This window comes from Myotis davidii, unplaced genomic scaffold (genome assembly GCF_000327345.1).
Source record: "Myotis davidii unplaced genomic scaffold, ASM32734v1 scaffold290, whole genome shotgun sequence".
NCBI lineage: Eukaryota > Metazoa > Chordata > Mammalia > Chiroptera > Vespertilionidae > Myotis > Myotis davidii.
The window spans coordinates 4052128-4070403 of NW_006285049.1; the positions used below are offsets into that span (position 1 = coordinate 4052128).

At 41.1% G+C, this 18276-nt stretch overlaps 1 protein-coding gene across 1 annotated transcript in view; it reads right to left on the reverse strand.

Moving 5' to 3' along the window:
- The window catches only part of ANO6 (anoctamin 6), a 144227-nt gene that overhangs the window by 37877 nt on the left and 88074 nt on the right, over nucleotides 1-18276 (reverse strand). Inside the window, exons 5-11 of the mRNA XM_006755573.2 lie at nucleotides 14892-14957; nucleotides 13708-13995; nucleotides 13381-13494; nucleotides 11244-11359; nucleotides 7643-7777; nucleotides 4314-4419; nucleotides 129-189 (exon numbers count right to left, since the gene is read on the reverse strand). Of these exons, the coding sequence (XP_006755636.1) occupies nucleotides 129-189; nucleotides 4314-4419; nucleotides 7643-7777; nucleotides 11244-11359; nucleotides 13381-13494; nucleotides 13708-13995; nucleotides 14892-14957 (886 nt within the window). The remainder of the gene's footprint in view (nucleotides 1-128; nucleotides 190-4313; nucleotides 4420-7642; nucleotides 7778-11243; nucleotides 11360-13380; nucleotides 13495-13707; nucleotides 13996-14891; nucleotides 14958-18276) is intronic.

Consider the following 18276-nt stretch of genomic DNA (forward strand, 5'->3'; position numbering starts at 1 on the left):
GTGGGTTACTTTGATAGCCTGTACAAAACTGCATAATGCTATTAAGTTGGGCATTTGTGTGATCTTAGTTTTTTTTTTGTTTTTTTTAAGAGGCAAAGTAAACTGAAAAAACAAAAAAGAAAACTTACCCCAGACCCCCATAAATACTGCAAAGACTAGGGTTCCAAAACTGTCAAAGATGCACAATTTCTGGAAAATACAATAATGACATATACATTAATCCTGTTCTCCACTTATTAGAATTCATCAAATATCCAATGCTGTGTGTGCGTATACAGTCTGAATTTTGTTTTAAAGCTGACACCTTGTTTAACAATCACGATCTGTACTAAATCCTTAGAGATGGGGTTTCTCATTCTTTCTGGAAGCAAACAGCCCTTGCTGGGTTTACAAGTGTATTTTGCAAAGGAATCTTTCCATCTCATGATCAAGAAATAGGATAGCTGCGAAGACTCCACTCTATTTAAAGCCTCTCAGACTTCTGAATAATGGCCTCATCTATGAGCTGTCATAAAAAGAATTTGAGGAAGTAGTATGGTCCTAAGAATACAATGAACTCCATGCAACTTTTAGATTAGGATTTGCATTTTATCATCATCCCGCCCTAGTCAGAGGATAGGTTCCTGAATTCCTGCTTTTCTTGATAAGAGAAGTACAAAGCTGGGCTATTCTGAGATGGCTCTCCCCCCCCCCCGCTGAAGAGCTGTTTCCTCACACCCAGTGACGGACGGCCTTTCTACTACTACTGACAGAGGCTTCCAGTAGAATAGGATGCACAGGGGCTTTTGCTGACATTACAAAGGGTACAATGACCATGAATGAATAAAGGACACACCTGCACACAGAAGGCTCTATTCACAAGTTCTGCTACGCTTCATCTTTTTGCTACTATATAAATAGCCTATCTCCCTCTATAAATTCCTGGAAAATCGTTCCGTTAGTTACTCATTTTTCACGAGTGAGCTTTTTCTTACAGCTCCCAAAAATATCTGTAAGGTTAATGGAAATAGTGGCAAACATATATAATATCAACTTCAGGATAGATAAAAATAAAAGTAAAGACAACAGGGTAGAAAAAGAAGTTCTAGGTTAAAAAGAAAACAAAACAAATTAAAAAAGCAAGATTTTCAAACGCTGAAGAACATTCCAAGCTGCTTCTGAGGAAAACTCATCTTTGCTTTAGGTAACTTGTTGGGTTGCCCTTTCTATTGATGTAAAGTAGGTCAACTTTCATCAATGTTAAAACATTAGTTATGTTATTTTCATAAAAGATTATCCACCTAATCCTCTACTCGGACATCCATTTCCCAAAGCAGATGCCCTTCAATCATCCGTACAGACCCTGATCAGAAAGCTCAATCCCAAGTTGCTGCCATCTATTATTCCTCTCAAACACGCCCACACAAGGGAGACAGTGAACACATGAGAGAAGGCCCTGGGAACAAAGCTCTCCACCTGCTCCTCTAGTCCTGGGGTTCCATGCACCACACATTTCAAATATTTTAGCTCTGACTCTTACAGAGCCATCTTCTCCAAGTTGTCTCTGAATGTTATCCCTTATCTCTTACTGAAAATTGTAAGTCTCATGAAAAACCATTCTGTGAGTTATCACACCATTATTGACAATTCTGCCCAATGCTAAGTCTTCTTTTTTAGGAATCAGTGCAAGCCTCTTTCTATCTGATACCTCCCTGCTTACCCTGCCATCTCTGCTCCATCCACACTATAAAGAAGAAAATCCTTTGAACTCTTTGTCCTACTATGCTGAAAAACCCAATGGAAGCACATCTATCAGTGCGAGAGAAAAGAAAGAGCAGCAGCAAGAAAAAGCAGGTTTATTGCCGATGCCAAGATCGCACCAGTTGCCTGGTTCAAGACAAGGGATGCACCTTGCATGCCTATGCCAGGTAGTTAGGTGGCTTGGATCAAGTTACCATTTTTGCCACATGGGTAAAAGTCAAGGTCCCAAGAGAGAAAATGAGATGGCTGGCCTCTCTGCTCTAGGTGGCCCATAGTGACATGGGAGCAGGAAGCAGGAGAGAAGGTAAGCAAGGGGCTTTCCTGGTTAGAAGCCTGGCTTAGCTTGTTTGGCAGGATGGCACAGAGGGGGAAAGCCAACTATGTGAAGGGCAGCACCGTCAGCACACTGCTTTAGTCACATGGAGCAGGAAAGAAGAGAGCTACGCATATAGGCATGCCGATTTTAAGAGAGGAACCCATCAGAATCTAGAAAAATGACCATCTGATATGCTTTCTTCCTGCAAAAGAATAAAATCAAAATTTTATAGCTTAATGTATTTCTTAGAACGAAATATTATAATTTACCATGTCTCTCTTTTATCCTGCCAGCCAAAAGCGAAGGACTTTACTCAATGCTCAATCACAAAAACAATATTAATCCTGATTATTTTTATAACTGTTTCATTTCCCTGATCCTGATTCTATATGCATATTTATATTTGTAGTCTGTTAACCCTTTTAGCATACATGTCAGTTAGTGAATACTCCATCTCTTTCCAAAAGAAAAGTAGAAATCAATATATAAAGAAATGTATAAAGAAATAATTGAATAGAGGCCCTGGCTTGGTAGCTCAATTGATTAGAGCATTGTCCTGATACGCCAAGGTTGTGGGTTCAATTCCCGGTCAGGACACATACAAAAAGCAACCAATGAATGCATAAATAAGTAGAGCAACAAAGAGTTGTTTCTGTTTCTCCCCCTCCTCCTCCTCTCTCTCTAAAATAATTCAATAAAAAATTATTTAAAAAGAAATAATTGAATTAACCAACAAAAGGAAAAGCATAAAAAAACTTTTTGAAAACTTATTTTTCATTCCATTTTTTATATATTTCCTTCCCTTTGTAAATCACTATGACAAGGCTCAAGGGACCATTCAGGAAACTGGAGTAGAATGACTCGTTTTTTTCCAAAACAAGGAAAAAAATATGTGCACAGGGACATATTTGAAAGTCATGTGTTTAAAATGGGTCAGAAGAAATGAGAAAAGAAACGGGGGCGGAGTGTGTGAAAGAGAATTTCTTCAAGAAAATGGAATTTGCAGTTGCAATGTGCCTCTAGCATTCCTGTTGGCATCTGTCTTAAATCTGGTGCCTGGGGTCACACACTAACTCCTGACCTTTATGAATTAACTTCACTGGGAGGCAGCTTCACTTTCACCAGCTTCAAATCTTTTACTTTGTGTCATCTATGGCAGATATTGTGGGCTAGAATGTGTGTTGATTTGCAGGGTGGGCAATGAAATCTATTCTAATTCATAAATTAAGCATAAAAATCCATGCGTTGACGATACCCTGCAATCATCTTAATTACGTGGTGGAACGATTTTTCAAACACAGAGCTCAATTTGAGAGTGAAGTGCCTGGTACTACTGTCAGCTGGGGAGGAACACACTGACGGCAAGAAATGCAGATTCACTGTCAGTTTCCGGCTTTGTCAGTTCACAGGTGGGTGACCTCCAGCAATCTATCTAATCTCTCAGCTCCTCTGTGTTTTACTCTGTAAAGTGGAGATAATGCCTGCCCTGCCTATCTCATAGGGTTGCTGGGTGTGCCATCAGTGATAAGTACAAGACTTTGCAAAACTTTATAAAATATAAAGTGGCATCGCTTCAGCGGTAATATGTCCAAGTTGTCAGGAAAACTCTCCAGAGCAAGCTGACCTGCTCTCTGCCTAAGGGGGCCATGCCATTGAATAAGCTTCCTCCAGGCTCACTGTTGCCCTAAACCTCCCGGAGTTGAGGAGTCTTACAGCTCAAGATCATCTGCTGTTAGCCAGGGAACCAGATGTGCTTTGTGGGAATGCTTTGAGACAAAGTATCTGTTGTCATTTATATACAAAATCTTCTTCTATGCATATTTTCAGATAGTTGAAATATGACCAAAGTCTTTAAAAATCCAAACACAGTGTTCATTCACTTGAATTAAGGAAAATACTTATAATAGTAACTGTAATGGAAAGCATTCATGAAATAAGCCGAGTCTGAGATTTCTGCTTTGATTACCTGAAATACTCAAATCGTTTCAACCCCACAGTTCCTCCTTGATCCTCCAGGAGATTTTAAATAAGACTTTTAATCTCAACTTATTATTTCTAAAAGAAGAATAAACTTATTTGCAAAAGAGGAATAAACACACGTTTTGTATCTACCTTTCAAAATGAAGGGTTAGTTCAAAATTACCTTTCTGAATTCCTCCGAGGAAAAAAATGTAATTTCCATGTTTTACTAAAATTATTAGAGGAAAAAATTATCTTTCATTCATTACTTGGAAATGTTTGGAATAACAAAAATTACCTGTGAGGACTCGCAAGTAATATTGAGCTTCCAGAATGGACAAAGCCTATCACACTGAGGACACATTATGATGGTGCCGCCAATATCAGGATCACAAACTTCTTTGCTAGAGAAAAGAGAAAAATTTTAATTTAATTTAAAAAATTTAATTAATAGGACTGCCTTTCTAGTAGGATGATAAAATCCAACATCTATTCATATAAGAAAATAAGACAAAACTAAATTCTTATAAAACTAGGAATGGAAATGAACTTCATTAACCTAATTGATAAAGGCTTGCTACCTAAAGCCTGTACACACATTATGTTTAATGATAAAATGCTGAAAGTATTTTCTTTAGATCTGAAACAAGGCGATGGGTCCTTCCATCACCCACTTCTTCCCAGTGGAGGTCATGACAGCATGGTAAGTAAAAAAAGAATAATAGGAGAATTGGTAAGGAAGGGAAAAAAACTGCTATTGCTAATAGATTACATGATTGTCAATATAAATAACTTAACAGAACCCCAGACAAATTATGAGAATAAGTGCGTTTAATAAATTTGTGGGTCACAATATTAATACACAATATATACCCAGGGTCGCAAAAAGAATTGTGTCCCTACAGACCTGTAACAATTAGAAATTAGTTTTTTAAAATAGCATCTTTCAATAGCTTAAAAAATATAAAGAGCCAAAGGATAAATCTAACTCAAGATGTATAAGATTTATATGAAGAAAATTATAAAATTGTCCTGAAAGAGTGAAATACATATAGTGAATCCTATATATAAGTGGATACATGATGATGTTCATAATTTGGAAGAATCAATATTTAAAGATGTCATTTCTCCCCCATTTGAGCTATAAATTCAATTACAAGACCAAAGGGCTCAGAAGATTTAAGACACACTAAAAAACAACAAGATGCCATTGGCATAGGTTAAGAAAAACTGACCTAGAGAACAAAAGAAAGAGTTCAGGAGACAAGAGACATCTGCAGATACAAAAACTGACTAGGAGAGGGCGAGCCCATCAAATCAGTAAGGTGAGAACTGACATTTCACAAATGGGGCTGCTGCAATGAAATATCCATATGGGAAACCATGAAATTCAACTCCCAAATCTTATCTCATACAAATCAATTCCAGGTGGAAAATGAGAATGCAACAGCACCAACTTACTATAAAAAAAGGAAAAAGAAAATATTTAGATAACCTTGGGGGTAAGGACAGATTCCATAAATAAGAAACCAAAAGGCATAAATCATAAAGAAAAATATTGATAAATTCAAAATCTTTCAAAAGCAAGAACTTCACCAAAATACACCATAAAGGGAAGAAAGAGAAAAAAAGAATTAGCTACAAACTGGTAGAAGTTTTGTAACACATAAAAATGACACAGGATTGCCCGGCTGGTGTGGCTCAGTGGGTGAGTGTCGACCTGTGAATTAGAGGTCACCGTTGGATTCCCAGTCAGGGCACATACTCTGTGGTCTCCATCCCCAGTGTGGGGCATGCAGGAGGCAGACAATCAATGATTCTATCTCTCATCACTGATTCTCTCTCTTTCTCTCTCTCTCCCTCTCCTCTCTGAAATCAATAAAAAATATTTTTTAAAAAATGACAGAGGATGATTCACCAGAGTAAAGAACTCCTACAAATTAATAAGAAAACAACAAACTAACAACAGGATGCAGATTGCTCCCTACAGAAACCATTCAGAGGGACTTTTATGTGAATAGGACTGGAGTTGGGTAGCTTGTTGGTCTTACAAATAAGTCAGTTACAAACAATTGGATATGAGAATCATTTAGAGTATCTGAGTAAAGATCTTGGAAAGTTGCCCTAGCCAGTTTGGCACAGTAGATAGAGCATCGGCCTGTGGACCAAAGGGTCCTGGGTTCAATTCTGGTCAAGGACAGGTACTTGGTTGCAGGCTCCTCCCCGGTTCGGGCCCTGGCCAGGGTTCATGCAGGAGGCAACCAATCGATTTGTTTCTCTCACATTCATGTTTCTCTGTCTTTCCCTCTCTCTTCCACTTTCCCTAAAAATCAATGGAAAAATATCCTCGGGTGAGGATTAACAAAATAATAAAATAAAATAAATCTTGGAAAGTCTATTCTTCTATGTAAGAGAACAATGGCAAAATTAGTCAAAATTAACCTCTGCAGAGCTCTGGAAATTAAACAAAAACTTACAGCAACCTAGTGGGTGTTTATTTAAGGAAAAACAGCTAAATCTTTGTAAGAATACAACTACCTTTCAAGAATTTTATAAAAATGTAACTTATCACTTTGAAAGTATAATTTTTGAGATGCCTTTTTTTCCTGGCTGGAAGTATATACAAAACAATGGAGAGGCTCAAGACAAATGTAGGTAAAAAGTACCAACATTCAGCCCTTGGCCCTAAACTCTTTATCAGTGGAGAGAAGTGAGGACTTCCAAGACCACCTGCAGCTTTCTGGCTAAGAAGCCCCAAGGGTACAGAACGCTCAGAACCCTGTTATACAGGACGGAGCATGATGCCTACACGTCAGGGCTGCCCTGTAAGCTGCCTGCCTGGGAAGCCAGCCTGGTATGCCCCAAGCTAGAAAAATTTGGTCTGCTCATAGCTGGTGTCCGGATATTTCGATCTGGCTGTCACATCTGGATAGAGGCCAGAAGGTCAAAGGAAAATACTTGGTTTCGTGTTGCATGTCTGCTGAAGGCTGAGACCACCAAAAGCAGAGGCAGAACACCACAATTCAGAACAGCGATGGCACAGTGCAGTGTTCAGGCTCTCGCCTATTTCTTTTCAGACAGTGCAGCTGGTACCTGCATTCCAACATCCAGCACAAACTCACTCTTTATCTCTTATTCTTTCCCCTACTTTTGTAAGGGCTAGTTTTTAAAAAGTAAAAAAAAAAAAAAGTACTGTTTACTTAAGATTGCCGGCATGTATAAGAAATCATTTCTAAAAAACACCAATTTTTCCAGTTTCGCCAACTGAGACTTTAAAGAGATCAGAGCTGTGCTTGGCCACATCTGTAGGGCTAAGCAAAGCATTCCTCTGGAGGCCAGAAGTTCAAGGACGATCCTCCCTACATCCCTCTTTTCCTTTGCAAACAAAGCATTGTCTGAAAATATTGAAGTGTTTCCTGGGGATAATATTCCTGCCAGAGACTGGGCTGCCTGATCTAAGAAAAAATTTTCCACTCCACTTATTAGATTCGAACAAAAAAGATGTATCATCCAAAGCAGTAACTGTTTTTGCGATGAGTCCTCTTTTACGAAAAATGTCTAAGACCCTGAAAATAATTTTATGTCTCATCAACCTTCAGCGCGCTAACAAAGAATAAATAGGGTTACCTCCAAGTGCAGTTATTTCGATTCAGATATCCGTAGAGAAAGCAAGCCACACCCACTATTGCTGCCAGGAGGAGCATCTGCGTGTAATAGCCCAGCCAAGCAAAATAGATTCCGATCTTCTCTCCATAATATTTCCTGAACAAAGACAGAAAATATTTTTAGAAGATACAAATAAATCACTCTGCAGCTTTACCTGAATATTAATTTCCGATTTTAAAAAGAGAAGCCTTTGAGCTTAAACATCAGACTCAATTCACACTTAAAACATACTCAGGCTCATAGCAGACCCCAAATTCCACTGTAAACCCAAAAGAACTTTACATTTCATAGAAGTACTTGATCCCTGGTTAACCTGTGAAAGCAAAGTAAATTAGAACAGAGCAAAGGAAGGAAAAATGCTGAGTGTGGAGTAGGGAGAGAGAGCACCATCATTCTTTGTAAAGAGCAGCACATCTGACACATTCTCCGGAAGATGATGCTTAATCTGCATGAAACAAATGGACATGAACAACCCACTCACAGTTACCTGCTTTCACTTACCCAGGGAACTTCCTTGGAGCAAATGTAATCTAAACCACAATTAATACATTACATTTATGCATTGTATAAATAGTTAGTAGTGGAATGTGCCTCTGATCAAAATATTTACAAAACACATTGTGAGAGTGGGAGAGGACAGGATGGATACGACTGAGGAAGCCACCACCCTGTATTCCTTCCACCTAGCACTTCAGTTTTTTCTAAGATTTTAAAACTGATCAGTGGTGTGTTCTGGGGTAAAATGGAAGAAGCCAGGTAGGCAAGATGGGAAGAGAGACTGGGCAATGGGAGATGGTTCCTGAAAGGGAGCCAAATACAATCAGGCAGGAAAGAAAGGCTTAGGGATAAGGAGAAAATAACGAAATGACTATGTAAGTGATGGTTGCTGCTGTTGATACTTCTCTAGACTGATTCACTTGTCTCAGTATTGGTGGGTAGAAGCTGAAGATTTACTTAGCTCTAAGGCTTCTAGGATATTTCTGGCTCAGCATGGAGCTGGCACGAGCTCCCTGAGTTTACCTAGTGGGGACTTAGCTCTGAGAACCTGGATATCTGGGAACCTCCATGGGCTGGACCGGGGCTCACAGGGCAACTGTGAGAGCAGCTGGCTAGTTATAGGGCAGGTGTAGGTCACACCCATGGGGAAAAGGAAGGGGTGAGACCAACGTGCAATCAGGAGGACAGATTATCCATTTTCAAGTGACTGGGGCTTTGCTGTCTGGCACACACACACACGCGTGGCAGGCAAACAGCAGGCTCAGGACAGGGCCTGGGAGAGAAAGCCTGGGGATGGCTTTGAGATGTTTTGGGCTCTTGACTGTCGGGTTTTTTATAATATATTCCTATCAACCATCCATCCTAGAAAATGCCCGATTTAAAACTCTTACATGTAAGGCTAAGAGATTCCCCCCCAATAGGTGGGCAAATGCATGGAGCTTTGAGATAGTGTAGAAAAGAACAGGTAGTTAGCTCCAGGCCACCTTGGGGACACTGTGACTCCTCACCCTCAATATCCAACTATAACCAAGCCCTGTTAACTCTGCTCCTAAAATACGTTCCAAATTTGTTCCCACGATCTCTCACCTGGTCCACTCCATCAGCCTGCTCTCTGGTCTCCCTGCTTCCTGTGCCTCTTGTAGTCCCCTCACTCTTTTTGCAAAATGTGAACAAGATAAAATGACTTGAATGCTTAAAATATCACAACAGCACTTGGTCTAAACTCCTTTCCGTGCCCCTGCTGCCCTGTTGAACCGGTGTCTGATCATTCTCTTTCTCGTTAACACTGGTCTTTGATTATGTCCTCAAACTGGACAAATGTGTTTGTGCCTCAGGGCCACTGTACAAGTTGCCCCTATTCCTGGAAAGACTTCTAATTCTTCAAGTCCTAGCTCCTTTCTACCATCTGGTATCAGCTCACATGCCACTTACTTAGAGATAACTTTCTTGCCCACTTCTCCCTACCCCACTCCCTATCTCATCATTGTTTTCTTCATTTCAACCACACATTTTATTTTTTGTTTGCTTATTTTTATTTGTTTGTTTGGTTTTATCTATCTCTTTCCAGAAGGCTTTCCAAGCGATATAAGCTTCTGGAAAAAGGAATGTCTTTACTATTCATGGTGAACCCCTAAAGAGTGTGTGCTAATGATCTGACTCAGGAAGAGGGCGGGCCATCCCAGAAACACCAACTATGTGATTAGAGGGTTGGAGCTTTGAGCCACGTGATTGGTCCAACCTCTGGGGAGAGAAAGGGGCTGGAGCTTGAGTCATGAGGTGATGACTCAACCAAGCATGCCTATGGAATGAAGCCTTAATGAAGGCTCTGCGCTACAAAGCTCAGCGTTCCAGGTGAGCTTGCCCGGGTGGCGGTACTCTGAGTATTGTCACACTTTGATGCCATAAGGGCAACCCAGAGTCCACAGCATGTTAGCTCAGTGATCAAAAAGAAAATAATAATAGTAACTGATACCGTTGTAATTTAACCTGGCTATGAATAACAGGAAAGGAGCAAAGGCGTGCCACTTGTGCAGCTTTGGCAGGAAGCTGCAGTTTAGATGCATGTCCAGTAAAGTCTGGGTGACACAGGTAAGGTCCTTATCTGTCAGTTACACCTGGGAACAGGTCATTGGCCAGAGCATGCTTGGCCACTGCAAGCCTGTGAAGATTTAAGATAGTTAATCTCCGTAACCAGGGTGGGGAACGTCCGACCTGCCGCCATACAGGGCCCTCAAAGTCATTTGGTCCGGCCCTGCCAAGGCATTAAGGGTGAGTTAATTAAATGTCTGACCAAATATAGCAGGCTAATTTTTAAGCTGATAATTCTGTATGGCCTGAGAATGAAGTTATAAATATCCAAATGGCCTTTGGCAAAGAAAAGGTTCTAAACAAAGAAGTTTGCTCTCTTGGGCTCTTAACTCCTGGCTTGTGAGACTCTCACGCCCCTGCATTTGCCATGGGCCATATGGACCCCACACACAACGGACTAATGGACTGCAATTAGCCTGATGCTAAATCAGACCCAGCTCGCTGCTGGAACGGAAACTCTGGACACTGGCTTTGCTTTTAGCTCTACTGAATCCCCAGCTGCACATTTTCCAGGACTTGATTAAGGGAAATAGGACTTTAAAACCCAAGGATGTAATACCACATCTCACCCTCCCGTGGGGGCTCCAGAAATGCTTATTCCAGCGGTACCCCAAGAACACCACTCCCACTAGCAACAGAGAGAGAATTCACACATTTCTCTGATAATAGTGATTATCTACCTTGTAAAAAAAAAAAATCAGAGGCTGTACTTGTATAGAAGGATTTCTGGTTCCAAGAATTAGCTAACCAGACACAACCTTATTATGCAACGTGACCAATAAGCAAATCTATTATATGACCTATATATTTACAGTTCAAGACAGGGCATTCACAATGGATGGCTATTGTTCTGTTGGCTATTATTATTTTTTAATTTGACAATCTAACATAAAAGAGGTCAGTGCCACCTGCTAAATAGTCAGGCAATGCATGTTAAAAAGTGTTGCAGCACACTGGTTGAAAATCACTGCCTTACCTGATGAGATCCAAGGGCTGTTTTTTGTATATGCTTCGAGGATGAGCCCATTCCCTGTAGAGAAGGTACCGTTCATTGGGGCAGGTGAAGTCCTCGGACGGATAGCTGAAGTTGCACTGGGAAGCAAAACCAAACAAGTGAGCATCGCAATCACCATGTGTTCACGGATGTGTTTATTAAATGTGGTGCCAATACTCCTGTCATTTGTGAATAAGGGGCCCTTATTTGCTAAAGTGGATGAAAATACCATGTAATTTTGAGTGATTCTCAACCATGGGTATTACTAACCCCTGAGGGCCATTTGCCAATGTGGGTGGCAAGAAATGCTTGGTTATTACCATCCTGGGGGACACATCAGGCACTTGGTGGGAACTTCGGGGATACTAAAGTCCTACAAGTGGGTGAGTCATAAACAACTGAAAACTGGGGCACTCAAGTGCCAAAGCTGCCACACTGGGGGGATACCTGGGAGCCCAGCCACTCCTCAGACACCCAGGCCCTTGGCTGGTTAGTGGCAGGATCTTTACTAAAACCAAGTAAGCTTCTTTTTTCCCAATTCAACAGTTATTCAGTGACATGTAGAATGCAAATAACAAAGAAGCTAAGTGTATAAAGAAGCTTATGTACACTTAGCTTATTCAAGAAACAGAACTTCCTGCCTCTGCTCAAATTCAGTCACTCTTCTTTCCACCTGACTGGCTTTCCTTCCTCCTGTAACTATTTTATCACCCTGACCTCCACCCACCTCCCCTCCAAATACCATCTGAGATCATTCCAGAGCCTGGATAAGGCCCCTTTGCAATGTCAAGAAGCTTCAAAGGAAAAACACCTGGGCATGGTCAGTTGCTAAATGAATACTAGAGACCATTGGCATCCGAGGTTATATTCATGAGAGCTCTCTGCAAGTGTCCCCCAAGTTGATGTCATGCTACAATTGCTAATCTTGCTGGGGCACAAATATAAAACGCATGGTTGGACTGCTGTGTTGGGTCCCTTAGCCAGGAAGCTCAGCATCTGCTTCTCTGCCCTTCTCTCTGTTCTCCATGTATGCATGGGTCCTAGTCTCATTACCTTATAAGGTGCATTTCAATGCTGTCCTCATCCACAAATACATGTACTGCACAGCAGCAATGATCAATCTCAGTGTTTGCTTTCTTTGGTCATAGAGATTCAGATAACTTGATGGTGAATGCAACAAAGTAATAGTACCATATGATATAGTATTTCATTTATTTCAGTAGCATAAGTTATTTGAGGAGCTTAGATATAATATCCTTGCATTTATGAAATCGCTAAGCGTCTGAGCAGTCACATTTAAAAAATTTCATTTCGTGTGAGATGCTATCAGCTAGAGAAGTGCTATTGGATTTGAGGAGCTGCTATCATCTCAGAACGTAGTCCTTAAAAAATGTCAACACTGTGCCGTATGCCGTTAAGACAAGAACCCTGACAGAGGCCTTTCTAAAAGCCCGTGGTATTCCAGGGCACAGCGTGGAATGGGATTTCAGAGGAGAAAAAAAACCCATGTTACAGAAAATGATAAATGAAAAGTTCTAACATGTGTTTTTGCTTACAAAGAACTAATACTTTTCTGGTTGATAACATCTGCCAGTAATTATGAAAATAGCTAATACACATATAGTACTTACTACATGCCAGGAACTGTTCTAACATTTGACATGGACTAATCCTCACCAACAACTCTGGGGTAGATACTATTTTTATTCCCATTTTATTGATGAAGAAATTGAGGAAAGGAGAGACTAAATGACTTGCACAAGGTCATCCAGCTAGAGAATGGTGGAGCAGGCATTTTGGCCCCAGAGCCCAAGCTCTTAACTATAACCTATAATGCTTACCACAGTAACTATGGGAGAGCTACTGCTTGTTTGTTCGTTCCTTCCTTCGTTCACTCATCATCCACTCACTCATTTAACCTGAGGGCCCTCTCTATACCTAGGACTTAGCAGTGAACAATGCAACCCGGTTCCTGTCCTGGATATGCTTGAAATCTTTCCATATATTTTCTTCATTTTCCTGAGAAAGAAACTTAAGTAAGGTCAAGAAGATTAGCCCTTTCCTACTAACACTGAAGTATGCATTAGGTATTTTATTTCATTTTTGCTATTTGACTTACATCATGGAGAGGGAAAGCTGCCTTGTAGATCCCAGAGCTCACAAGTTTGTTAATTCCAAACTTTTTAACGTTGTCGCTTACTTGATACTTGATTCGAGAGAGGATGAAGTAAACCTAAAAAGATTCAAAGCAGAGTGTGTGGTTTATATTGTGTAACTAACCAATCATTGTTTACTGTCACAATGGGAATCTGTAGGCAGAGTTCTCTTCTCTTTCGTGTGTAGCAGTTTCTAAACACAAAACTAAGCCAACCAACCAGACCACTAATTATTCAACAGCAGGATGCAAATCACCCCAAGACAGCAAGTAAATCTGGCTTAGACGTACAATGCGGCTTCTGGTGGCTGGGTTAAAGAAGGTATCTTTGTCACGAATATAAAAATCATTCATCCGGCTCCTCTCAAAGGGGGCAGTGAAAAATTCTTGCTCTGGCTTGATGATACTTTCATCCACTTGGAGGACTTTGCCAAGCCAGTTGAAATTGTCGAAGGCTGAAGAGCGGGTTTTCAGATCGTTGGGCTTCAGAGGCAATTTGATGTGCATTAGCTCCGCATATGTACATAACACCTCCCACGGGGCATGGATCTTTACAAATACCAGCTTGTCGTCCAAAACCTATATTGGAAGAATAAAAACACAATCTAGAAAACCAAACGCATAGATTTTTCTTATGTTGCTGATAGATAGAACACATGTGTACATGAACATACACACACAGACATTAGTGTAAGTGAAGATACACTACAAAGTGGATTTGCAAACCACTGTAAACTTTTTGCCTTAAAGGTAATTTCTTGGTTTGAATTACTGAGAAAGTAATTAAAATTCTTATCATACTTCTTTCATAAAATTTCTAATATTTTAAATGAAGAAAAATTAACTTGTTAATTTGCCCATCTCTCCATCCAAGTTAGTGAATAAAAATAAAAACACCAGAATATTCATTGCAATGTTATTGTAATAACAATTTTTAAACTTCTTAAACCTAGGACTGTTTAATTTATTATATATCTGTTCAATATCATGTTATGTGGTCATCATAAAGGATGTTTATTGATATAGAAATGCATTTACTATATATTAAAGAGAATAAAGTGAATTAAATCCCTGTGATATAATAATTTTTCTTTTTGGAAGAGAAAAATGTATATATTTGAGCAAAAAGTTTAGAAGAACTATAAGGTTATTTATGAATAATTACGATACAAATGATTTTTTTCACTATTCCTATACTTTAAAAAAATACTATTACTTGTATAATAAAAAAATCTTTAAAAAGATTCTTAAAACAAGAAAACAATCACTTATACCTGTATTCATTGTTCCACTCACATATTGCTGGCTTCGATCAGAACCACACATTTTATACTGCAGATTATGACTGACTTCCCTCCCAGCCTACAAGTAAGGCGTGGCTGGGGTTGTTTCAAACGCCATCCCAGCATTCCAAGTGACATGCAGGTTCCCAAGAGCCAGGGTCAGCCACGGGTTGGAAAGGGACTGCCACTTACCGATCTGGTTGCTTCTAGCTGCAGGCCATCATGGATGAGGTTAGATTCATATGCTCGTCTTTTTCTCTGTCAAAAGAAATCAGAAAATATGTTAGGCCTTTAGTTTTACCAAGGCCAGAAAGAAAGGTGCTGGTTTTTATTTTTATTTTTATTTTTTTTATTTAAAGAAAATATGAACAAACCAGTTTGAACCTGATGCAGAGACATTTGCTTAAAATGGCACAGAAGCAAAGGAGCCGCTCCGGCTGTGGTGACCTGTGGAAGTTGGGTTCCCCAGACAGTCTGCCGTGGAGTGCACGTGGGTTATTCTCTCAGCATTCTGGAAAGCCCTTGGCTGTCCCCAGGGATTTTCAGCCATTAAATGTACATAAAAACCTCTAACTTGGGCACCATTCCAAGGACTTTTTTTTGGCTTATCAGAGGTTTTGCACACAAATAAAGTTTGTTTTTTCTTTTTTAGTACTATTCGCTGATGTCATTTACCAGTTATAGCCCAGATCTGATATTCTAATATTTTAAAAATTTTATTTCCATACCGAACATTCAAATGGCTCCATTTTAGACATATGTATTTCATCTCTGCATGCCTTGACCAAATTCAATAAAACACAGAAAACTTTGGCAAAACAAAGGAATTTTTCTTTCTGCAAGACCGAAATGTTTTTGAAGCTATAAAAATATCGAAGTCTACAAAAATAGGGAACTAATTAATTGGTAATATTCATCCATATATAATGTGGCCATTTGAAAAGACACAGAATATAGCACTGTGTTTACTGACACTGAATTCCGTATCTGGCTAGGGTTTTACCAAGTTGTGTCCTGAGTTGTAAGGGAAGTGTGTGAAGGTAGAGGCCTTTTAGGAGAACGCTTTTGAGGAGGAGGCATTATACTGCGTTATGAAAAGGAGAAAACTGAGTGGACACAGGGGTCCACTCTCTGACTCTCAGGAGTCAGCTCTCTGACTCTCAGCAGGACACAAACTCCCTTTGCCTCGTTGTTCTCACCTGTAGAATGGAGAACACCTTACCAGTTCCTTCTGAGGTTCTCGTGAGGATCCTATGATTTAAACCACCTAAACTAGGATTTCCATCTCTAGTAACCACAGGAGGTAAATCGGACCAAGTCTCCCACTGGACTTGGTCTCCCACTGGAGGAAACTGAAAAATCTACATTAATTTTTTTTTTTTAAACTTTAGCTGCTAAGATAGAGAAGAATCGCTGAGCCAGGCTGAGGTAACCCCGAGGGGCTGGCGGTCAGGCCGCTGTGCCCAGGGAGCACATTCATATTTTGCCGCTGTGAACGGGCGGAGCTGCTGTGTGCACGCACACCCGGACAGTGCCTCGAACGTGCAGCACTGAATGAATGCAATGCAGATGCTGTAGGAAAAAGACTGACGGTCAAAGGTGAAAAGAACACACCTGGCATTTGGCTAAATGTGAGTCCAAGGGGGAACCCCTAACATTTTATGCAATTATCAGAAACAGAACATGGCCTTACTTTTATGTATTTAATAAATGGCTCTATAGTACCTACACCATGCCAGACACTGTACCAGAGCTTTGCAAATGTAACAGATTTAATTGCCTGTTAAGATTTGAACATACAATAGTCACTCAGAGAAAAACCAGCAAGTACTGCAGCTCCCTTAAACATAAATAAACTACTTGCCCAGAAATGCCCTGTCAGATGAATGAGAGCTTGGAGTGCAGCTTTTCCAGCAAGCGACTGTCCCCTCTGCCTCCCTCCCACCCTGCCATCTCTGCAATTCTCCCTGCCAGGTTTTTCAGCCCCTTCTACCCCAGATCCGCCATATCCCCAGCCTCAACTCGAGAAGCGGATTCAGACTCGTCCTGCTTCGTACTGAGGCAGTGTCTCTTCACTCTGGATCCTAATTCTCTTAGTTTGATTCTTGCATGGGAGCCACTCCCCGCTCCTGTTTCTGTCTTTGCTATTGCGTAAACGCATTCTTTGATCCCGCGGAGAGTGTTCAGCATAGTTGGCACAGAGTATATGCCCAAAACGTATTTGTTGAAAGAACGTACTCAATAACACTTATTAATTCATTCTACAAGCATTTTCTGAGAGCATCCTAAGAGATTCAAAGAATTTAAAGTAGTCTGCCATAGAGGAACTACAGAGAAACTGTCCAGTGGCCAGTCTCCCAATGCAGAGGGACTTATTTATTTATGCGTGTGTTTCATGCCACTGCAACGGACAGCTGTCATTCTCTATGGCCACCTGACATTTCAGCTCCTGCCGGAGCCCACATCCACGACCACGGATGAAAACCCAGACACTCCGGTCCTTGTCTCCCAAGAAGCTCGGTTACTGACACACGAGCGAGGCCTTGCTGATCAGACCACCTCAGAAGCTAGCAATGCAAAGAAGTCGGGCCAAGCAGAAACCACTGTGGGGCGGTAGGTCGGGAGAACAAATGCCAGTTCCAGAGACGGCAGTGGTGCCAGCCATCGCTCTGGCCCTGGCCACTCTCTCTCCCCAATCCTGGCTCTGCAGTGGGATTTGGGGCACTGCTTCTGGCTGCCCAGTCTCCAGGCTTGTCTGCCCCACCCTTCAGAACCTGTGAGCTCTCTCACATGCACGGATAAACTCCCTACCTGCTTAAATTTGAGCTCATTTCTGTCATTGCCAGTGAGAATCCTGACAGAGAAGCCACGGACTATGGAACACTTGTCAGCCTTAAACCCAAATCTGTCCAGTGAAGGTGGCAGGTGTTCTGAGCAGACAAGACACTCTGACTTCCTCTCCTTTTGAGATGACTCACCCTGAGCCTGTGCAAGGGGACACCCACACTGCCTCACTAGCAGGTCATGCGCAGGATCCATGACTGTCCTCTGTATCCTCGACATCAGTCAGGAATAATTTCCATTAGGATGTGAAGCGCAGACCCAAGGACGTTCGCTCTGGCACACAAATGTCCTTCTAGTTAGAAGCGTAGACAAATCAGCCAGAGTGGCTTCTTCAGTGGCTTAATGGGTATGTTAACAATTAAGTGTTCATAAAAACCCTCACATAACAATGTGAACTGCCTTAGAAATCCACGGATCCCATCACCAGCCCACCATGATGCTCAGTCATCTCCTCCCTAGCCTCTTCTCCACCAGGGAGCTGATCCAACCTTTCAAGGTGTCCTCAGACTCCACACCTCACTCCCAGACCAAACATGGGTTAATTCCCACCTGGCCTCCATACTGTGTACCCAATGACATCGTCACCAATGACACCACTTCGCTAGAACTCCAGGAAACCAATCTTAATGCGGACTCACTCAACCCTCCCCCTTCTTGACTCTTCCTTACTACCTGGTTCTTGGACTGTCTTCTTTGCTATGTGATGGCTGTACAGCCTTTTCATTCTCCACAG